At 37.7% G+C, this 25,515-nt stretch overlaps 1 protein-coding gene across 7 annotated transcripts in view; it reads right to left on the reverse strand.

Annotated features, from left to right (window-relative positions):
• ADGRB3 (adhesion G protein-coupled receptor B3) overlaps positions 1–25,515 on the reverse strand; it is a 1,441,017-nt gene that overhangs the window by 672,996 nt on the left and 742,506 nt on the right. For all 7 annotated transcript variants that reach the window (XM_075340252.1, XM_075340251.1, XM_075340250.1 and 4 more), the window contains one exon: positions 13,690–13,798. In XM_075340252.1, coding sequence (XP_075196367.1) covers positions 13,690–13,798 — 109 coding nt within the window. The remainder of the gene's footprint in view (positions 1–13,689; positions 13,799–25,515) is intronic.

Raw genomic sequence — 25,515 nt, forward strand, 5'->3', positions numbered from 1 at the left:
GGTTTAACATGGCCACTGTTTGCTCATATTTTATTTTAGTTATGCCTCAGAGTATTCTGCTTTTCTTTAATTTGTTTATTTAAATACATCATATGGTTGGAGAGATAAGAGCCTTTTTATTACTCGATATTTATTATGGTACTTACTGAGGGAATAACAAATTATAGGGCGTGACTTTAGGCTTCACTGCATAATTACCCTGTTAGCACCATTCCTTTCAAAAGATCATAAAAAATAGCACTAATAAAAAGGCCCAGATATCTGAAATCATATGATTGATTTAAATAAAAAAAGAAAAAACAAATACAAAATAAACTTGGGGGAGTTAATATGAAATGAAAAACTGAACACTTTTGACCGGGTAACAGGTTCTCTGTAAAGGGACTCTGTCAATGCAGAATGACTATTTAAACCAAGTACAGGCACTTGGTGTATCATGGTGGGAGTCAATCATTTAAGTGCATGTGTCGTCTTGCTTGTTTTCCATCTATCTCCACCTTCCTCTTCTTTGATCGACAGCTCTGGCTTTATAGAGCCAGAGAAGGATGGAGATAGATTGAAAACAACCAGGTAGAAGGTGCACTTAAATGTTTTGCATGCCATGATGGACCAAGCACCTGTACTTTGATCTTTCACTCTGTGCGGACAGAGTGCCTTCCATTATGTCTCCCAATCTTCCATAATCCATTTAAGGAAAAGCAATACTTTCATATGTCTGTTCATATGGCATTTCACACAGAAACGTACATTGCACTTACAAGGAGCAACAGCTCTGATATAGTGAAATAGTATTTTCTACAGATGGGTGTTATAGATCCTGATAGTCATATTTCAAAGCTTTATATAGTATGTACACAATTAGAAGACAGCATACATTTATATGCTCTTTAGGTTTCATTACACTTTGAACTTAGATGCACCAGAAAAACTAGCAGCTACTGTACATTTTTGTCTATAATCCATCCATTTCTCAAGCAGGCCTGTGGCAGACAGATTTGGCCACTTGATGTCATACATACAGAAATAGACATTCCTTGACAGGTTAACCACCTATAGATGTCAATTGAAAAATTATTTTCTTCCTCTTCAAGAAGAACAGTTTTTCAATATTTTATTTAGTGGATAACATGGAAAATGTTTCAAAACACTAATAAAAATGGAATAGCTATTTACATATTGTGGTCGTTATTGTAGATTGTTTCTTATGTGTAAACCTCAGTGACTTAGTAAAATCAATATCATAGTGATAGAGATTAAGGATCCTAAAATCTTAGTGTATCCAAAAATACATTTATTGCTTGGTATTAATGAGGATCTTTGAGTCCAAAAATATAAAAAAGTGAAGCATCCTTTCTCCTTCTTTTGTTAACTTGTCCTGAATATTTATGAATAAATTGACTATTGGGTGATGTCACTCCCCTTGTCCCTATTTATGCTGACATGGTCATTATTAATTGCATAATGTCAGAGTATAGGAAAACACACCAACTAGTAAACCCCAGTTGTCACTTTGTTTATGAATTTCTAGGAGGAATAACAGAGGAGCAAGACCATACAGAGTTAGGTGAACAGATTACAAAAATGAAAACGTCCAGCTCTATAAACAGGCTTTCTTTATTTTCTTAAATACTCAAACATGGGACATTACATCATTTAAAAAAAAAAAACAAAAAAAGTTACAATAGCATCCGAATCTACACATTTCGGGTGTATAACCATCCTTAGCAAATGGAAAATGATGGTAAAAGATGCCCTAGTGTTATGTTATGTAGAATACAAAAATTGACTGCAGCAAATATGGCAGATACAATAGACGAGCAATCCCCAACCTTCCTGACCATGTGAGCCACAATGAGGTCTTAGAGAGGATCACTGACCACATTAAGAGCCATCTCCTCCCCTGAGTAGTGCCATACAGCTTCCGCCTCCACCACTGTAGTGAAACCATGTGCCTCTATTATCGGTACAATGACAGACAAAGTTATGTATACTTGTATCCAGGGGTTGTTTCTTTACCCTCAATGGGGAAACTCGCATTAAGCACTCCCACCACAATATCACCTTGAGCTGCTATATCTGGCATTAACATCCTAGGTCCGGCCTGAACTTTCTCAATTTACCTCTCCAACTCCAATGCACACACACATACATACATACATACATACATACATACATATATATATATATATATATATATATATTTATATATATATATATATATATATATATATATATATATATATATATATATATATATATATATATATATATACGTATATATATATATATATGTATATATATATATATATATATATATAAATATATATATATATATATATATATATATATATATATATATATATCCAGATCTGCTCTTCTACAGGGGCTATTCCAAAAAGTCACCATCTAGAGACCTGCTCTTCAAAATTGCTTGCTAGACTTGGCGATAATGCTCCAAGCTGGCAGACAGCCGTGAGCAACATATCAAGGGCACGTGAGCAACATGTTGGGGATGCCTCCAATAGACACTATAAAAAAAACTATAGTGAACTGATTTATTTATATGAAGCACATTTCTCAACTTCCAATGTTAACTACAACATAAACCTAAGCTCATTTTCAACATTTATGCTGTGAGTATTTCTTCTAAAGCTTATGCCTTTTATCATTATCAAGTGAGATATTGGGCAACACTTGTGGTTATCGCATATGAAAATAAATAAATAATAGTAAGAAGAGTACTAAGTTCCAGACCAACACATCACATACATTTTAGAACAGATTTGTCACATTCATTTTGCGCATGAATCCAAGTTTGCAGAATTTATTGCTGAGCTAGAAGTCGACCTGCTGGCAAATAGAGAAACAATTCATGCATAATATAAACTCTCTAGTCTAACAGAAGTGCTCATGTTTCTACGCTTGGCAGGAGATTGAATATTCTCGCTGTAGCATCATGAAAGAAGTTCTTCATCTTTGTATGTTTCCCTTAGAGGTTCAATTATTTAACAATAAAGGGAAAAAGTTTAAAAAATGTTCTTGTTCCATCTATTTGTAAAGAATGTGTGCAGTATATATACTGTACATACACTGTAAGGGCTGGCTATAAGTGGAACAGTAAAAATCCTTGTACTATGCACTCTCATATTAGATAGAAAGCTAGAAATCTTCAGCATTAGGTATATTCTAGAATGAGTTAGCATATTCTTGAATTTTGATGTGTGTGGAGCAGTAAAGATAACGATGCCAGGAAAGAAGTGGCACCAATAACAGGATATCAAGTCTGCCATAAGGAATAAACCGAGTGTGGGAATGAAAATGAGTTCCAGCACCATCAGTTAGTAAAATCAAGTGGTATAGTTAATGATCTATTAATTAAGCCAGCTTTTTTCAATTATAGACTCACTTTTCTGCAAAGCATCCACTGTATCATAAAAGAATGTCTACATTAGGCGCATTCATTTAACAGAAATGCTAGCTGGAAAGACATGTTGCGCAGAATAAATTGAATACAAGTTCAATATTATTTGTAGAATGACAGACTCGGATGGAAAATATGTATTGCAATCCAGAAAGTGTCTGTTTTATATCCTCTATAAATGGAAAGCACTATTACATTCTCAGTTTAGTTAGAAATATACATAAAGTACCAATATCCAATTAATTTAGGGTTATCATATTAGATAATTTGGGAATAAAAATAAGTAGGCATTAAGGAGAATAAATTCTGTCATACAAAACAATATGACAATTATTCTCATGTTCAAATTAGAACGCTGTCACATTTTAAAATCACCATGTTATAAAAACGGAACCAAAAGAACTTACGTACAATTTCTTATATATATATATATATATATATATATATATATATATATGAATATATACTTATATTTTGCATACTTATATAATGCCATCATACCCACTGCACTTTACAGAGATTATCATTGCTGTTCTCATTGGGACTACCAATCCATATTCCCTATCAATACGTTTTTGTAGTGTGGGAGGAAACCAGGCAACCCAGAGAAATCCACACAAATACAGGGAGAACATCCGTGCAGATGGTGTTCTTGGTGGGATTTGAATCCAGGACCCCAACGCTGTAAGGCTACAGTGCTAACCACTGAGCCACCCAAGCTGACACGAGACAGACAAAATTACGAAAATTTGCTTCGCCATTGTTTATCTTAGCTGTTTCCAATGTGCTATTTTCTGCGCATAAGACAACAATGGCCAATATTTTAATCCAGATCCCTATTGAAATCTAAATTTAATTTTGTCTTTGATAAATGATCCAAAATTTAAACATTTGCTAATTTCTAGACCAGCAAAACAGAATTGTTAACATAAAGGTCGCTGAATTTAGCATTATGGTTAAAGGGAACGTGTTATATAAATAAATGCTATTAACCTGCAGACAAATGGTTAATCTGATACATTGCTGAGCTGGCTGCCAGTCGGTGCCATGCCATGGTTACCGCTTCTGCGCCCTATGTACTGAGCAGTGACTTAATCCTCGCCCCTGTGACTGAAAGCCCGAGGCTGCCCGGAGGAATAAAGTTCATTTACTTCTGGTAGCCTGGCTTTCAGTGTGTCTGCCGCATAGCTTTAGAACGTTATTAACCTGCAAATTTACACCATATCTGCAGGCTAATAGCATTTTTGACATAAAAAGTTCCCAGTAAGTTCTCATCATGAGTTTTTAGTGAGGTTTTTTTATGCCATGTAAAAAACATAGTATCTTACTGTTCCAGCAAAGTAGATGGATTCATAGAGATCTCATGTCCATAGAGCTTTTTTTATACATTGCGTAAACTTACCTGTGGTGTGGGTTTGAAATCTGACACATATCAATTTCTCTTTTGTACACGCTGAGTCTTATGTTCAGATTTTCACCATAAAATAGTATTACATGTGAAAAATCCACAGAAAAAAACGCACATGTGATTTTAGTGTTTTTCTGCTTCAGAAATGCACTAAAATGTATGTAATCTACAAATGACAATTCATAAAGTTTTGTCAAAGCTATTCAAAAGTACAACTTGTTCTGAAAAAAACATGACCATAAAAGGCTATAAAAAAGTTTTGGCACTGGAAAAAAGGGAGAAAAAAAAAATCCAAAAATGGAAGTTGGCCATGTCGGGAAGGGGTTAATATGACCTGAAACACTCTCAATGTCCCTATTATAATTTTCAGCGTCCAGTCTCCTGGTTGTTACATGCTGGATACACATTAGATGAATATATAATATTTACATAAATGATCAATTATGACATTAAAACATTCTAAACTTAAATGATGGTCCTAATTGAAGAAAACATTTTGTGTGAATTGTGATGCAGGGATTATTGCTGTTGGTTTTAACTGCACAAGAAAGTAATGAAAGATATAGATATCAGATATAATATTTTGTAAGCCACAATATTTGACTGAACTCATAGTCTCATATGCCTAGGAGGCTGTTGAGTTTGGGTCAAGTGACCTGCGGCCGGTATGGAGATACCGATCCGTACTTTGAAAATGAATGTTGGATGCATGAAAGCCGCCTTTTACACTTCTAGCTTTATCTTGCTTCAGATATTGGTCTGAAGAGACACATCCTGTCTCTTTTGCAATTTTGAAGAGATGATATGTTTTTTACTTTGATTTAAGTTCAACTGAAATATATCTGAACAAAAAAGATCCCACTAAACTGATGTCACTGATTGTGTTGGCACAGAGAGTTGTTTTTTTTTTCATTTGTCCAGTGATTCTATTTACTGATGCCATGTTTCTAATCTATAAGGACTGTCTTTTTTATATATACATGTTGTAAATAAATAGCTATTTTCCCTCTCTTTCTGTAATCCCATCACCTGCCTTAAAGTACTTGAGTGCTCTTTACTCAAGTCAAGCAGGTTGGATGCTCTGATGGACTCATCACAAGTAATGAGAATAATGGAAGTCAATTATTGGGAAGTTAAGATCTCCACCCCCATACAGCTAGCCATAAACAGAGCATTTCTGGGGGGAGTGTGGGTGTTTTTTTCTTTCATTTTAAACACAGCATCCGAACACATAATTTTTGCATCCAGTGAGAGCCATTGAAAGACTGCAAGCTGCTGTAGATGGGGTGCTGGCTCCCATCATTCACTGAAGTGAGCCGGCTTTTGTGTCTGATTGTTCACAAGTTATACATTTGAGCCCCTGCGATAATCGTCAGAGCACCGAATGTACTCAAGCATCCCGATGCTCGATTGAGTATGGAGCAGTGGCGAGCATGCCTGCTCATCATTAATAACTGGTGATGAGTGAGCACTACCATGTTCAGGTGTTCGATACTCATAACAAACAGTTAATGCTTGGATGGGCGCGATTCGAGTACCCGAGTATAATGAAAGTTAATAGGGAACTCGAGCATTTTTCTGGCTTAAGATTTCTCGGAGTTTCTTTTTGACTTCCATTATACTCAGGTATTCTATTCACACCCATACAAGCATTAGTTGCTTGTTCTAATGATGAGTGAGCACAAAAATGCTCGCGTGCACTCTATTCAAGTTGAGCAGGTCGGACACTCGATGAAAGTCAATGATTGGGCAGTTCAGCTCTCTGCCCATGTACCGCCATCCATAAACAGAACATTTCTAGCGGATGGTGGGCGGGTTCTTTCTTTTACAAACAGTATCTGAAAATGTTGTTTTTAACTTCAGTAAAAGCCATTCCGAGAATATAAGCAGCTTCTTCTGAGGTGCAGGCTCCCATCATTTGCTGAAGGAAACCAGCTCTTTTTGTCAGATTGTTTACGAATGATACATCCGAGCACCCGTGATACTCAGCCGAGCAATGAGCCTACCTGATCACCCCGATGCTCAATTGAGTATTGAGCAGTCGCGAGCATGCTCACTCATGATCAGTCATCACTTATGATATAAATAGTATGCAAAGGCTTTAAAACAATAAAATATGCCATTATCATATTTTTTTAATCACTTTGTCTTGCCAAAGAAATGGAATAAAAAAAGCGATCAAAAATTGTATGCGCATCAATAATGGCACCATTAAAAAACAAATATTGCCTCCCCAATAAATATGTCCTTACATAGCTCCATCAATTACATATTACATGTCTACAGATAAAGAAAGAATTATGACACAATCATTACAATACCACAGCTTCTACATATGATTTGTGCACCCTTTTCAGAGCAAAAGATAAATAGCTCAAATATAGAACATGTTGAACTATATATAAAAAAAGCCACACAGTGAAAAATTTACACCAAGGCAAAAAAAAATAAATAAGTAAATAGACTTTAAATAGTTTCTTCTTGACTTTTAATGAAATGCCTCTAACAGGCCATGTGTCAGGATTTACTTGTGAAAATGTGAAGAACTACCATTGACTTTATTGGTAATTCTCCCCGGTGTCATTAAAATGTCCCTTTGGGCTGTGAAGCTTTCTAATAGTTATATTTCATTCAAATGCAACTCAATCTATTTTATTGGGTAAGTGCTGATCTGCATTTCCACAGGGGGAAATCCAAAAAAATATGACCCATTGGGGGTACTAGAGGATCAAACTTGAGAGATTCTTCTATAATAAATCCACATCGTAGTTGAATGAAGCATTGGAACAAACTCATATTCCTGTAACATCTTGTCCTTGAGATGTAAAACAATATACACTAAAGAGAGAGACTCTATGCCTCACGGATAGTGAATTTCTTTTATTGCACTGTGCAGACTTGCGAAATAAAGTTCTATGTGGCTGGCCAGCAAGTCTCTTTTTATTCTATTTTCTTTTTTGCAGACAGAGTAGAATATTACACCATGAACAGGTATATCAGTATTTTAACTCTTGGAAAGGTTTCACTTCTGTGTGATGATTAAAATGAAGCCCAGGACATGCTAAAAAAGGATTATAATATGAATATATGTAAAATAAAATATTAATTAGGTATAATCTGCAGTATGGATATTCATTTGTTTTGTCTTTTTGATATTTTTTTTAATTTACGTGACATGAATTTCCTCCTTTCCTACAGGTTTTCTTACCAATTTTGTGGTCATATATTAGATCTTAGATTTTATTATCTAGAACGTCTTCACCAATCTGATAAACCAACTGCATCTGTCTCTCACTTTTAACCTCTTCTTGACCATCAACTTAAAGGGAATCTGTCACCAAGGATTTGCAACCCCATCTGAACGATACGTCACTTAATTTACTTGCTGCTGTAGTTTTGGTTAGAAACTCTTTTATCTGCTGCAGATCTACCAGTTCTCTGAATGCTGAACGCTGTATAATTCTGCCTACACTACTGATTGGCTGATTTCTGTGTACACTGTACATAGGCAGAAAACTTGCAATCAGTGGTGGGGCTGTGATTGGATTACATGGCAGCATGCCAAATAGTCCTCTAGTGATAATCTCCTGCTGATGAAACAATGATTTCATAAAAACAACACCAAGCAGACCAATAAGTGCCACATCACTGGAAATGTTATCTCTGCCCCTAGATTATGCTGATCTCAGATAAGAATAAGGAGTATATAGTACAAAATATCAAAACACATTTACTGAAACAGTATAAATAGTTAAGAGCACAAGATGACAAGAAATCAAGGATTGGGAAGAAAGGTGGACAGAAAGATGAAACTGCTCAGGCTGTAAATATAAACTAGTATCAAGCTTTAAGCACAAAGAAATAGATAAAGGTCTAGAATGAATTTCCAAAGGAAAATTTAATTAAAGTACCAATTGTTTGGACTCACTTCCCCATGACTAAGTTGTATTAACTACAGTGAAACATGCGTTGGGACGCTTCATTGCCAGGCTGCTACATCACATCACTCCCAGAGTCTCTCTTTACAGGTATGTGTAAGGCAAATTGCTGCAGACATGCACTGCTTTTACCTATGGAATTTATTTCCCTATATAGGAGACTGGGTTTACTATAGTAGTACTTTTTAGCACTCCATTTTGGGTCAATAGTATTATTCCTCTTATAGATACACACTGTGGTATTTTAATTACATTTTTCTTTGGGAATTTATTCTAGACCTTTATATATTTCTTTAGGCTTAAAACTTGATACTAGTTTATATTTACAGCCTGAGTGGTTTCATCTTTCTGTCCACCCTTCCTCCCAATCCTTGATATCTTGTCATCCTGTGTTTTTAACTATTTATACTGTTTCAATAAAGGTGTTTTGATATTTTGTACTATATACCGTGGAACCTCGTTTACAAGTAACTTGGTGAGCGAGTATTTTGCTATACGAGCAAAGCTTGCTGTAAATTTGTAACTCTGTTTACGAGTAAGCTTTGTCCTACGAAAAAATACTCACACACTTCCAGTTCTGTACTTTCACCGTGCTCAGACCCTCTCTTGCAGTCCGCACAAACATGCACAAACACGCACACACACACAAACACACATGCACGCACACATATTATGCTCACCTTACCTTCTATTCCCTCACCGGTGTCCTAGTTCTTGTAGTCCGCAGGTACAGTATGTGTATCAGGTAACCATCACAACGATGGAGGAACTTCCGCTGTCAGCTCTTTTGATCAATCAGCGGCAAGCGGCTCATGCCTTTGACATCATCGCGCTGGCCAATCAGAAGCAAGCGGCTCCAGCGTATGACGTGGACGCTGACAGTGAAAGCTCCTGCATCGTCGCGATGGTTACCTGATACACATACTGTACCTGCGGACTACAAGAACGAGGAGGCCGGCAAGGGAACAGAGGGTAAGGTGGGCATAGTGTGTGTGTGTGTGTTTGTGCGTGTTTGTGTGTGTGTGGAATAGCACAATAGGGGATATTGTAAAAGTTGTGGAATGAATTTTCTGAGCTTCCATTATTTCCTATGGGAAATTTTGCTTTGCTAGACCAGTAACTTGGTTTACAAGCACACTCCCAGAATGGATTGTTCTTGTAAACCAAGGATCCACTGTACTCCTTGTTCTCATTTCTTATTCATATCGAATATGAATTTTGTACTGAACCCAGCAATCAGTATTTTCTGAACCTGGGTTCACCTTTTTAGTATGGCTTTAATGGCGCATTTATTTACATGATCTCAGATAAGATAGCAAAATTCTGATGATGGATTACCTTTAAGGGGCTATTTGCATCTCAGCTATGAATATATGTCTCTAATCAGCTGGCACGACTGGTCGGTACTGCAAAAAAAGCCGACCAAGGATGTGATACACACGGTAACATGCAGTAAGTAAATAGGAGTTACGGAAACAGTGTAGCACAGTGAGTAATGTGCAATACCAAATTTCTTATCACTACATGGTACTCATTATAAAATGATTAGCGAGTCGTGTGTAGTACATACTAGGACAACAATTACTATTTTTTTCAGTCGATGCAATGAACTTGAACTATGTAAAACCCAATAAGTTACTATAAAGATATTGTTATCTTCAGGAAGTGCAGAAATTTTAATTAAACAATGGAGCTATATTTGTATTTCAGGCATACTGGCCACATATAGGCCAAATCTTAATACAATGTAAGGAATTACCACCAACATTTATTTACTGAATTTAGTATTAGGAATTACATTTTTACCTTATTCCTTTACATATATCTTTAAGAATATTAGTTAACAATTATGTTTTGCATACTTCCAAAACAAAAAAATTACATGTAATATTCATTACGAAGATACTTACATTTGCTCAAAAGAAAGGGGACTGTAAAATGTATTATTTTCCATTTGATTGTGCAAAGTGATCTCTTAAGGAAGATAACAAGGTTCCCCTGAGAGAACTTGGAATTCTCAGAAATCTCTAATGATGTTGATGTTAGCATTTTTTGATAATCATGCACAATCACAAGGAAACATTATTGTGTAAGTGGAAAGTAATTGAAGGACAACTTAATCACAAAGGTTTATATTTGATAATGTAATTTAAATGAAAAATGAAAACCTTATGGTGGTTTAATAGTTTCTCTTTGGGGGTTTTACCCAAATGCTAAACTGACCATCTTCCCTGCTAGTAGGAATTTATATTAATCGTATACAGTGGCCTCTAGGGAAGTAGACTTTTATAAGTACAGTACTAGTATGATCTCTATGTAGTTAAAGGGAACCTGACAACAGATACTTTCTTTCAGATCTCCAACACCATGTATCAGGCACTGATATAGGATTTTAGCCATATATGTTTAATTCTGAAATGTTTTAATGTTTCAGAAATAACAGCCTAATAACCTCCAGGAACAGGTGGCCTTTGTTGCTGTTCTGATCCCAACTAGCTGCATACAATACCATAGTTTCTCTATGAATCTGAAGAGTGCAATGCGAGAAAATCTCGCATTGCACTCGGACGAATGTTATTCAATGAGAGAGTGCAGATGGTCAGCTTTTTTCTCATCCAGATTTTGGATGAGAGAAAAGTCGCCGCATGCTGCGATTTTCTGCATGAGCCGTATCACTCGCCCCATACAAGTCTATGGGTGCAAGTGAAACAGCGGACTGCACTCAGATGTCATCTGAGTGCAGTCAATATACGTATCAATGGATAATTGAGGAGATGGGGAGATTAATCCCTCTCTCCTCCGCAGCTCCTGCCTCCTTCTCTGCAGCTGTGATTTGATTGCAGGATCGGATCACAGTTGGATGAGACTCAGCTCAAGCTGGCAGTATAGTGGGAACTGAGGGTCATTAGCATATCCCATCTGATGCACTCACATCGGATGCCATACCATCGTGTGAATCCAGCCTTATGATGGTTATGAAGGATAGGGCTTTTAAAACACAGTTGATTACTTACAATACAGAGAGTTAAAGGGGTTTCCCACAAACAAAGTTCATTTTAAAGCTCATTTTAATCAATATCTCTTGGAATAATAAATTTGTGTTTTAAAAAATATATTTTTTTTTAAATAGAAAGAATAATGTAGCCAGTTTATTAATGTATTTACCTAAACTATAAAATGAAATGAAAACATAACGCATTCACAATTTGTTGTTTGGTTGTTTCATTGGAACTAGCAATCTGAATATCACTTCACTGTGTTGCACAATATTAGTATAAGGCTATGTGCGCACGTTGCGTACTAGCCCTGCAGAAATTTCTGCAGCGATCTGAAGAGCACATGTGCGCTTTAGATCGCTGCAGAAATGTCCGTAGTGAGCGCTGATTCCATGCGCTCTGCCTGCAGCTCCTGCCATAGACAGAGCAGGAGCTGCCGGCAAAGCGCAGGAAAGAAGTGACATGTCACTTCTTTTTGCGCAGCGCTTCGGCAGTAGCCGAAGCGCTGCGCTCTTAGACGCCACGTGCGCACGGCCCCTGCACAATCTCCATAGACTGTGCAGGGGCCGCAGGACGCATGCAGTTACGCTGCGCTACAAAGCGCAGCGTAACTGCATGTTTTTACGCAACGTGCGCACATAGCCTAAATCTGCTACTCTCAAGCAAAGTAAATAAGTCCAGTACTATAGAAATAACAGGCACACAATGCTGTAGCATGTGACACCAATGAAGTTGACAGTTTTTACATCTGCGTAAGATATCAAGTGTTCAAATATCTATACTCCAAAAAAGATCAGGTTTTCTAACGTTACCTAAGTAGTTATTCTGTAAACCATCATATGGAATCTTAAGCTGGACATACACATAAAAATTAGGATAAAGTGGCCCAAAATAATTGTGATGGTGACATGATTTACGCCACTAATACAGAGGTAATATAGGTCCACCTCATGTGTTTGATAGTTCCGCCTCACATACAGAATGTACAGAACTTTTATTCTCAATATGGCTGCTTTTAGACTAATCAATCAGATCCCTACAAATAGTTAATTCATGCACATCATGTGTATGTGGATCTCTCGACTCTTCTGCCATGCATATCAAAGGAGAAAAGGATCTAAAAGTTGGATTTGAAGATGCGTAATCATTTTGTTCATAATAGAGGTAGATAAGCTTGTATGAGATCATAGCCAATCATGCATGTTATAAAAGTGTTGGTAAAGATAGCTTTTGGTCTAAGTTGCCGCCATAATATAACAAGATTTCTATAAATAAGTAAAATATAATTATTAAACTTTAACGACTAATTTACTAATGTATGGCTTTAATGTATTTAGTCTTATACTTCCTCTTTAAATGAATAGAAAAAGAATTTTAGTTCTTAGTCAGGATAATCCTTAACACTTGGAGGAAGAAAGGGTTCAAATTCCACGCTGCCGTTGAAGAACCAAATATCAAGGTGAAGATAGGAAGGGATTTTGTCTACTCATTTCAGAGCCGAAAGCTCCTTCTTAAGGACAAATCACATTCAATCGAATGTGATTTTCCTGAAGGAGCTTTGGGCTCTGAAACGCGTAGACAAATAAAATCACTTGTAATCTTCACTTTGACCTATTACTTGTAATCGTCACCTTCACCTTGACCTGTTCTTCAATGGCAGTGTGGAATTTTAACCCTTTCTTCCTCAGAGTGATGCTGTTTCCACGTGGGTCTGCTTCAGCCGCTCATGCTCTTATAGGAGTTGTGACTCTCACAACCCCATGAAGTGAGCCTCCCCTTGTTTTTAGTTCCATTTGTATGTGGGTACGATCCTATTTGTGCTATCTGTCTTTCCAACATCTTCAGGATAATCCTTGACACATAAAACTTTTCAAGATTATAAACCATTCTTGGGACACACATAGTAAATCAAAAGTTGATTCTTACCTACATTTCCTGTTGTGAGATAAGAATTCTGAAAGTCCATCATTCCCATTCCGACAATGTGTATAAAATCTTCAATGACCTGCATCAGTTCTATCGAGCCTGGGTAAATCTAGAATTAAAGATTACAGTGGCAATAGCAGACAATAGGTTACATAAGCTAGAAAGACATGACCTTGCTGCTGGAAGTCCAGCACAATAACCCCTTAGGTGTACACTAGCCTAAAACATGTTATGCAAGTGAATTTAATAATATTCTTGTATATTAAAGGTCAGTAATATACTTTATGATAAAAAAAATATGGAACATTTAAACTGGGCTCATTCTTATAAGAATGTCCTTACAAAAGCAGCTGCAATATTGGAGTTTTGTGAGAAATTGGATGCTGCCATACATCCGATCCATATATAAACCATAATTACTGGCTTGTGGCATTGACAATTAATCTGAAAACGATGTACTAGCCTCTGCAGCTGCACCTCACAGAATGTCATCCATATCTTACATAAAGAGCCAACATATTGGAAGAATAGAAGAGGCTACACCGCAAATACTAAGATGCTAAGCACACATTGCAGTGATAACACTTGTACCTTTTAGTACGGGGTCTTACAAACATGAAAGGATAGAAGGTACAGCGCTGTTAACAGACTTTCTCCCTGCTCCAATACTGCACAATAATTGTATTGGGATCAACAAAGCAACCATTTCTGCAGCACTACACATACTTGTTTCCATGGCAACTCGGGATGCCTTGCAGCTGACTCGTATGCTTAGACAACAGCTTTATACCTTTGTTTGATACTTTTCACTGATTAGCCATTTCTTATATTTTTCAAACATTGATGTGAAACATTATCAAAATTTCCCCAAAATGCAAACATATTATCTTATGTTAATTTTAGTAGTTTCAGTAATTCAATTTTATGGAGTCGTGAATCACACGGGCATATCCACAGATTTTAATGACACCATACACCCTTCAAGAGATGTAATGGTAATAATATAAATTAAGAAATATTTCAAACATACTGAACAAAGTCTTCAGAGGAACAGATGCTTAATAGCCACCCAACTGAATGGGATTTACTGCAGCAAACTAATAAGGGCTGTGGTAGAATTAATTATTGACTCTATAGAAAGACGAAAGAGAGGTTCCAACTTTGGAGACCTTATAATATGTCAAGGGATTGCATCATAAGCAATTTTCTAGTATAAATCTATTGCTTAATTGTTTCTTTATGAGGAGATAATAAGAGGGAACAGATGAGGTCATAATATATTCCCTATTACTTCTATTACAACTATTAAAGGGATTTAATCACCATGAATGATGAGGAGTTGATGGGATGGACTTCCGCATAACATAATAATCCATCTTCTCAATTAATTTTTTAGACTGCACTGAAAAGTTTTATTGAAAAAGATTGCATCCAACTTGTAAAAGGAAATATTTCAGTGATACTTTTCTAAAGCACTGTCTCTTAAAGGGAACCTGTATGCCCAAATTCCTTTCCCAACCAGCCCTGTATTATGCTATACACTGATATGAATGTTTAAAATTCCTATGCCCGAAGTTCAGAAGATTGTTCACGTACACATCTTCTGAACTTCTTGTCATACACAGATGACAGAAAGCAAACACCAGGTTTCAGAGGTGCACTAACACAGGCAAAATAAACCGCGGACATACATAAGATTTCCATGAGTTGGTGGTGATGCCAGCTCATGGAAATCATGTTATCACACAAACAGGGGCATGGTAGCATGTTAAGAGGGCCAACTAGTGTGGGGAAACAATGGCCCTTCAACTAATCAAGGCCCTAATTAGCATAAGAACAGCACAGTTTATAAGGAGGTTTTTTTAAACATTCTTATTAGTGAATAGCATTATATAGGGATGGTTAAACAAGAAATTTAGGCATACAGGTGTGAATGCTGCTAAGTAGGAAGGCATAAGGGATCTGACAGGTTCCATTTAACAATATATCTATTCTAAAAAAAATTTATCTGAAATGATTTATGTTTCTATGATATAGTTTCAACCTAATTTCAACCAATTTGATATTTAAATTATTATTTAGAATGATAGGGTCTTCCACTTTGGACAGTCCCTGACATATTAGGTCATATGGATGCTATGGAGTGCTATACCGACTTGCGACTCCCTGCTCCCAAAGAGATGCTCCTATTCTGGCAGCTATAGTACATCTATTGAGCTAATTTACTAAATAAACTAGTTTGCTGATTAGGTAATAGATGATAAAATGAAATCTACAATCCTGACATCAAAAGGATGTTCCATCATTGATAAAACAACTTTAAATCTTTACTGACCCTCTGCAATTCCCAACATAGTGACTTGCCCATAGGCTCAATTTACATCTGTTTAGGACTGGTGATAACAGTAGTGTAGCAATACTGTACAGAAGGTAATCAAGTTCCTAGGGGGTGCTTCACACACAGCGAGCTCGCTGCCGAGATCGCTGCTGAGTCACGCTTTTTGTGACGCAGCAGTGACCTCATTAGCGATCTCGCTGTGTGTGACACTGAGCAAGGAGCCAGCGCTAAACAGTGTGCGCGGCTCCCTGCTCTCTGCACATGTAGCTGCATTACACATCGGGTTAATTAACCCGATGTGTACTGTAGCTAGGAGAGCAAAGCTAAGCGGTGTGCGCTGGTAACTAATGTAAACATCGGGTAACCATACCCGATGTTTACTTTAGTTACCAGTGTCCGCAGCTTCCAGACGCCGGCTCCGTGCAAGCGCAGCGTCGCTTGCACATCGCTGCTGGCTGGGGGCTGGTCACTGGTCGCTGGTGAGATCTGCCTGTTTGACAGCTCACCAGCGACCATGTAGCGATGCAGCAGCGATCCTGACCAGGTCAGATCACTGGTCGGATCGCTGCTGCATCGCTAAAGTGTGAAGGCACCCTAGGAGTGGTACTAGGAAGAGAATAATGCAGAAGATTGTTGCACTTGCTAGAAATTAGCCCTTCTTTGGTAGATTTGAAGTTTCTAATTATGTAAAGATTCAAAACTGATTTTCATCAATATAATACTGAGTGTAAACATTAGAAATTAGAGAAATTATTCTATTATAAGTAGAGATGAGCAAACTTGTTGAAGTTCAATTAGGAGGGTTCAGCCAGATTTTAGATAGAAGTTCGACTTGGGACCTGGACTTGACCTGAATCTCAATAGAAGTCACTAATTGGGCAGTTTAGGTCTCCACCCATATATAGCCAGCCATAAACAGATCACTTCCAGGAGTGGGTGGGCAAGTTTTTCCATTTTTTTTTGTTTGGTGCACACTACATCAGATCATGCTATTCTTACCCCCAGTGCGAGCCGTTCAAACACTGTAAGTGGCTCGCACTGGTCTGAGCACCGAGCGTACTGAAGCAGTAGAAGTGGTTTGCATACGTAAAACACCCAAACTTCAAACCCGAACTTTGATTTTTTTGTAAAGTCTGTGTTTGGTACAAACACCGAACACAAAACCTCGGGTTCGCTCATCTCTAATTAGAAGTTAATTCTGAATTATTACAAAAACTTCAGATTCCATTTATTTTACAAGTTGGCATAAAGAGGAGCTTTCACCAAATTTTTTTTACGTTAAAGTGGACAAAAGATCTAATAGTGGTTGCAGAGCAGAATATTTTTTTTCTTTTTAAAAAGCCTCTCCGTTGTAGAGATATTAGTAATCAAAGTAACTTTGTTAAAGCCAAATTGTTATTATCACATAGAAATTCATACAGGGAAAAAAGTAAATCCTCCCATCCCCCATGAAAAGTATACAATAATAATCAATTGGATTTAACTAAAGTTAACTCATTAGGTGCCAAATACTTGCTAATATCACCAATATAGGAAAAAAGTAAAAGTTTTATTACATTTTGTCTCCACCTCAACATGAAAACTAGCTGAAAGGTCCTCTTATTGTATCATAATTTTTTGGTCATGTCTAGCTTGAGACTCGATTTAGTGACCCTGTGCTGCATGGTCAATTTCCTTACCTGCTGAGCTACAGTCTGGTCAGTCCCTATCCAAATACTGATCAGCTTTTACCTTTGCTTTTATATTTTTGATTTGTGGATATCAGGTGGTCTTACTTGCTCATTTTTCTCTGTCTTATCACATTCAGGGTGGGGAAATTTATAGTCTCCTGATATAAGCCTTTTCTGCTGGCTATATTCCTATGTAGATTCTGCTAAGGCGTTCCAGCCTTACTGCTGGGGATTTATTGTCTGTTAGACAGAGACTAGGGTGGTATTTTCTCTGTGCTTTCTCATTTATCAAACCTACACCTTTCGTCTGTTTGTTGTTAGGTTGTAGAAGGCTACTCTAGCTTGGATTTGTTATTTCATTTTTTGCACATTTTGTTTCCCCACTTTGAGTCCCTGCCTACCTTTGCATGCTCTTCCTATCTTGGTTTAGAGTACATAGCAACCTGCCCTCTGGTTCCTCAGGAGATACAAGGAATAACTAAAAGACCTTCTATGCAGACAGTTCCAAGTTGTGGGTTTCTAGTGTTGAGACTAGGGTGATTCCAACCTGTGCCAGAGTCATTAGGGACTGTGCAGCTAGGGATACTAGTCTAGTAGGGTGAAGATGCGACTGCATTGAGACAGGCTTTATTTTCTCTTTTACTTGAGTTGGAATAGTTATGTGCATTACAGTCTTGTATAACTTAAGGCAATTAAAAAAATCTGGATAAATTGGTTGGCCACAAGCTAGTTCAGATTTGTGGCCAACAAAATGCAGCCTGCTACACTAACTTAGGTCACTAATGGCTCAAACTCATTTTGATAATAGGGTTTTGTATATTTTTTTTCTTGTCAGAGGATCAAACTATCCACTTTTATTGATGCAACCCACTAAATTGCCACTTTTACTGTAAGGATGCACTATAGGAAACAGTAATACTGTAAGAACACAAAGGAGGCATGATTGTATGAGGCAGGAAGAGACATTATTAATTATTGAGGCTCAAAGGGAACACTTTTTACTGTATTAGAGATATGTAAAATAAATACTAATTGTGGGGTGGTCACAACATAAAAGGGGGACATTTCTATGCTTGAGGCAAAAAAGTGTAATTTCTGTGGAATTTCTGTAAAAAGGACATTATTGATAAATGGAAATCTAAAGTGGCACTATTACTGTGCGGGAAGGCACTAAAAGCGACAGTATATGGAGCATATAGGTGACACACAAAAGGGAGTACTATTTCTATGTATGGAAGTAAGGGGGCTAATATTTTGAGATAATATTATTATGAATGGTATTATTAGTGTTTGGTACACTACAGAAGAAAGTTTTTAAAGAGATTGGGGAGGGTAAAAGTCAGTAACTAATGATGTTTGTGTGACAAATTGTGAATGATATTCATGAAGTCTTCACGTTTATTTGTGTTAGATAGAAAATGTTACCTTCTCAGAATTTAAAGAAAACCTGTCAGCACAATTTTGTAATTTAAAGTAAAGAAATGACTGTAGTGGAGCTGTAAAACAAATTAAATAATATATTTAGTGAAGAAATCCACTTTGTTGCTCTTCTTTAACCACCATTTGACATTTTCTGCTAATTAAATTTTGGTTCACGGGGGTTGGACTCTGTACTGGGTCTTCTCCTCCCTGTCTGTGATTCCCCAGGCCTCCACCTGCTTCCAGTCTGTGAATACCTGCCTCCTTTGTTTGCAGTATCAGTAGTATCATGTCATGAAGAATCAGAGACAGGGAGGAGAAGACCCAATGCACAGTCAATTCTTTGTGCACTGAAATCTAATCAGCAGAAAACTTCAAATTGGGATTAAATAGACCAACAATGCTGATTGGAACCCAAAAGTTATAAAATTAATCAGCATTACTATGCCATTACAGCCATATCTTTACTTTACATGACAAAATCATGCTCACAGGTTTTCCTTAGCTGTACTTTAAGATTTGTTAGCGTCTACAAAGCTCAGATGTAGAGCTAGTATCTACCACTATATGGTATCTTTATGGTAAAACTGGCATTGTATAGTGTTTTGGTAACAGTTTATAATATACTGAACAGTGTAACAGTTTATCAGTATTATTCATATTTTATGTGGTGGTAGTATGTGATCATTATCTGGCATTATTATCTGTCCCTTTTTAATACTTTATTGGTAATGTACATCTTGTGTATTGCTGAGAAATTATTAAAGTTTTGTTAAGAGATAATAATTTTCAACAGTATGACCGTATTATATACACTGACGAGCAAAAGGGTAACAATGTTGTGAACTTTTCAATTTCAGGTTCCATATTTCACCATCCACTACAGCTTCAAATATGAGACTACCTTCATTTTATAGACAATCATCTTGGCTATCTCATTTTTACTTGCATTATTTTAGCATATGATTAATTATACAGATTTTTGACATGTTACTGCATTGTTACTGTTTTGTTCCTGGTGGTGGAAAAATCTTTTCCTTTCCGTACACTACAAATTACAACGTGTTTTCACATTCCAGAATAGCTCATTGTGCTATTAGCTTGATTGCCAAGTGCAAGATCACTGGATTGAATCGAGGAGCAGCCATGAAGAAGATTTCCCGAGAAAAGAGAAACAGCATCATTCAGCTCTTCGATAGCGGCCTCTCAGCTAAGAAAATTGACAACCTGCATTATGTGAGTGCCATGACAGTTGTAAGAATATGAAATGAAGTACATCTATTCATTCAAAAGGCAAGAAGTAGACATCCAGACAATATATCAAGGTCAAAAAGTAGGGCATCCCAAGCTCTATCAGTTCTGGCGTGATAAAGTGGCAGGGAAGGTGGCTCGTATGCTTCATAATAGTAAGATCACAGACATCCATACAATCATGACATACACTGCACAAGTCAGGAATGGCGGTTCAAAAAAAGGAGAAAAAACCTTGACTTCAATATCATCATAAGAAACGTCAACTTGAGTTTTGCAAAAAAGTATGAAAAGTGTACAGTAGAAAATAGAAAATGATGATTTCAAGAGATGAGATTAAAGTTAATAGACTGGGCTCTGATGGTTGCAAATACGTCTTGAAGAAACAAGGGAAAAAAGGGGCTAATGGATTGATACATTGAAGGAACTATTAAGTTCAGTGGTGGATACCTGATGATATGTGCTTGATTCACAGCCGAAAACGGATACTTGACCAGTATCAATGGTGCTCTCAATACTGAGCTATATTTGAGTATCCTACAAGACAAGCTACTTCGTAAACTCAAGTACTATAGGTATGAAAAGGATGACATAGTGTTCCAGCAAGACAATGACCTGAAGCATACATCAAGATTGTAAAATAAATAGTTGAATGACAATGAAGTAGAGGTGCTGGATTGTGGGTAGAGTTGAAGAAAACTTGTGGGTAAAAATTGTGTGTAGAGTTGAATAAAAAGCTGTATACATACCCAAGTGAGTTGTATACATTATGCACAAACATTGGGAATGTGTAGAAAAGAGCTGGGATCAGATTTTCGTCAAGACATGCTTGAATCTGATCGATACATGCCCAAAAGGATTCAGGCAGTGTTGAAAGTCAAAGGTTGATATACAACATACTAACAACAAAATAAAAGTAAAAATTTAGATTTTTAGGGGCAAAACAGTAACAATGCAGTGAAATGACATAAATCTGCTTAACTAATAATATGCTAAGATAAGATATAGAACACCGTGCATCCACTGAATCACATACAATAATGCTAAAGCAGGAAACACTTGGTGCAGGGTGTTCAAACAGTGTTAATAGCACTACTTCATTAACTCCCTAGAAGGTGACTGTACAGAGTGCTGACAGGGCCGAACAGTGTGATTATAACTTACTCAGAATGCATAAAGTTCAAGGCCACAGGTGGATCCGTCAGGTGGTCTGCGCGGCTGTCAGTAATGCTGGAAGTTCCCTGGAGTGGCTGAGTTGAAGAGTTAACTTTCACCACAAGGAAATACGCAGGGCAGGTGGCAAAAAAAAGAATGTGATAGAGGCCGGAGCACCCCAGCCGGTGCTGGAGTATCATGTACAGCACTTGTTACGTCACAAAGTTAGACAGTAAACACTACAGGCTCATGCAGGGTCCAATCAACGTGTTTCAAAATACTATGTGTACTTCTTTGTCAGGGATTCATTTTATAATTTCTAATAATATGCTAAATAGTTGCAAGTAAAATTTATGTATTAGATAGCCAAGATGATTGTCTATAAAATGAAGGTAGTCTCATATTTAAAGCTGTAGTGGATGGTGAGATATGGAGCCTGAAATTCAAAAATTCTAAATATTTAAATATTGTTACTCTTTTGCTCAACGGTGTAAATTTAAACTTTTTTACATGTTTTTGATTTTTTTTTACATGTTTTTGATGTAAACTATCAAATATAAATTAGCGATTTTGAAAATGTACCTTATTTGAGAACCCCATAATACTGATTAATCTACCGCAACATCAGACATTCTAATACATTATATATACAGTTAGGTTCAGAAATATTTGGACAGTGACACAATTTTCGCAAGTTGGGCTCTGCATGCCACCACATTGGATTTGAAATGAAATCTCTACAACAGAATTCAAGTGCAGATTGTAATGTTTAATTTGAAGGTTTGAACAAAAATATCTGATAGAAATTGTAGGAATTGTACACATTTCTTTACAAACACTCCACATTATAGGAGGTCAAAAGTAATTGGACAAATAAACCAAACCCAAACAAAATATTTTTATTTTCAATATTTTGTTGCGAATCCTTTGGGTTCCAGACTTAAGGCAATCACTGCCTTAAGTCTGGAACCCATGGACATCACCAAACGCTGGGTTTCCTCCTTCTTAATGCTTTGCCAGGCCTTTACAGCCGCAGCCTTCAGGTCTTGCTTGTTTGTGGGCCTTTCCGTCTTAAGTCTGGATTTGAGCAAGTGAAATGCATGCTCAATTGGGTTAAGATCTTGTGATTGACTTGGCCATTGCAGAATGTTCCACTTTTTTTTCACTCATGAACTCCTGGGTAGCTTTGGCTGTATGCTTGGGGTCATTGTCCATCTGTACTATGAAGTGCCGTCCGATCAACTTTGCGGCATTTGGCTGAATCTGGGCTGAAAGTATATCCCGGTACACTTCAGAATTCATCCGGCTACTCTTGTCTGCTGTTATGTCATCAATAAACACAAGTGACCCAGTGCCATTGAAAGCCATGCATGCCCATGCCATCACGTTGCCTCCACCATGTTTTAAAGAGGATGTGGTGTGCCTTGAATCATGTGCCGTTCCCTTTCTTCTCCAAACTTTTTTCTTCCCATCATTCTGGTACAGGTTGATCTTTGTCTCATCTGTCCATAGAATACTTTTCCAGAACTGAGCTGGCTTCATGAGGTGTTTTTCAGCAAATTTAACTCTGGCCTGTCTATTTTTGGAATTGATGAATGGTTTGCATCTAGATGTGAACCCTTTGTATTTACTTTCATGGAGTCTTCTCTTTACTGTTGACTTAGAGACAGATACACCTACATCACTGAGAGTGTTCTGGACTTCAGTTGATGTTGTGAACGGGTTCTTCTTCACCAAAGAAAGTATGCGGCGATCATCCACCACTGTTGTCATCCGTGGACGTTCCCAAGCTCACCAGTCAATTCCTTTTTTCTCAGAATGTACCCGACTGTTGATTTTGCTACTCCAAGCATGTCTGCTATCTCTCTGATGGATTTTTTCTTTTTTTTCAGCCTCAGGATGTTCTGCTTCACCTCAATTGAGAGTTCCTTAGACCGCATGTTGTCTGGTCACAGCAACAACTTCCAAATGCAAAACCACACACCTGTAATCAACCCCAGACCTTTTAACTACTTCATTGATTACAGGTTAACGAGGGAGATGCCTTCAGAGTTAATTGCAGCCCTTAGAGTCCCTTGTCCAATTACTTTTGGTCCCTTGAAAAAGAGGAGGCTATGCATTACAGAGCTATGATTCCTAAACCCTTTCTCCGATTTGGATGTGAAAACTCTCATATTGCAGCTGGGAGTGTGCACTTTCAGCCCATATTATATATAATTGTATTTCTGAACATGTTTTTGTAAACAGCTAAAATAACAAAACTTGTGTCACTGTCCAAATATTTCTGGACCTAACTGTATATATATATATATATATATATATATATATATATACACAGTATGTTAAATATTGTTACCTTTTGCTTGTCAGTATATGTAAAATACTTGTATTATGTTTTACATTCAATTTAAATTTTATTTTAATCTTTTTTAATATGGGATGAGGCTATTTGCATTGGATACCCAGGAGCTTTAAATATTTTAGAAAATTGTAGTACATAGAGAAAATAGACAATACTTGATGACCCGGTTTTCTTCGATTTAACTACCGTATTTTTCGCTTTATAAGACGCACTTTTGTTCCCCCAAATTTTGGGGGAAAGTAGGGGGTGCATCTTATAAGCCGAATATACGGGGGTGGGGGTGTGTATATATATATATATATATATATATATATATATATACACTGCAGCAGGGTCCAGGGGAGGTGGGGGCGCTGCTGGGGGCAGGTGAATGCTGCGGGCTGCAGCCTTTGATCTCCTGCTTCTGCTCATATAATATGCACAGCCGCTGTCCATCTCTGGTGGTGCTGAAATCGCACCGCAGTGATGGGCTGGGGGAGCGGTGCATATTATATGTCTCTGCGCTCCCCTGTGATCGCACATGCCCCCCTGTGTTAGATATGGCCCCCATGCTGCTGCTCATTCTAAAATAAAAAAGCTTTACTTACCCCCTCCAGCGTTTCTCCCCGTGTCCCTGCTTCCACTGTGATCAGGCACGCAGAGATCTCAGTCTGCTGTGCCGATCACATGACCGGCCGAGAACCAGGAAGTGGAAGACCAGAAGCAGGGAGGGAGCTCGGCGCTGGAGGAGGTAAGGAAAGAGTGTTTTATTTTACTATGGGCAGCAGCCTGGGGGCGATATCTAACACAGGGGGACTTGTGCGATCTATAGGGGCCATGGGCAGCACCATGGAGGCGATATTTATCACAGGGGGACTTGTGCGATCTATATAGGGGCCTTGGGCAGCATCATGGGGGCGATATCTAACACAGGGGGACTTGTGTGATCTATATAGGGACCATGGGCACCACTATGGGGATGCTATCTAACACAGGGGGACTTGTGCGATCTATATAGGGGCCATGGGCAGCACTATGGGGACGATATCTAACACAGGGGGACTTGTGCGATTTATATAGGGGCCATAGGCAGCACCAGGGGGGCGATATTTAACACAGGGGGACTTGTGTGATCTATATAGGGGCCATGGGCAGCACCATGGGGGCGATATCTTACACAGGGGGACTTGTGTGATCTATATAGGGGCCATGGGCAGCACTATGGGAGCGATATCTAACACAGGGGGACTTGTGCGATCTATAGGGGCCATGGGCAGCACAGGGGAACGTGTGCCATGACAAGGGGGCTATATTCAATATAAGGGGGCTATATCCAGATTAAGGGGGGCTAATTTTAGGATGGGGGCTATGAGGGACATATACCCTATGTGATTTGTTAGAGGGACACTGGCATTATAAGATGGACCCCATTTAACATTAAAAAAAAATTCTCTTTTCCTTCACCAAATTTTGGGGTGCGTCTTATAATCAGGTGCATCTTATAAAGCGAAAAATATGGTATGTTTTTTGTTTATCCAGCCAGAAAGGAGTATTGAATGGTGTGACTGTTCCTGGTTCTGCAACTAAGCCTAAGGGTATGGTTCCACTTGCGTTTTGCACAGACAAGAGCAATCCGATAAAACATCAGATTG

The sequence above is a fragment of the Anomaloglossus baeobatrachus genome, chromosome 3 (genome assembly GCF_048569485.1).
Source record: "Anomaloglossus baeobatrachus isolate aAnoBae1 chromosome 3, aAnoBae1.hap1, whole genome shotgun sequence".
Classification (NCBI taxonomy): Eukaryota; Metazoa; Chordata; class Amphibia; order Anura; family Aromobatidae; genus Anomaloglossus; species Anomaloglossus baeobatrachus.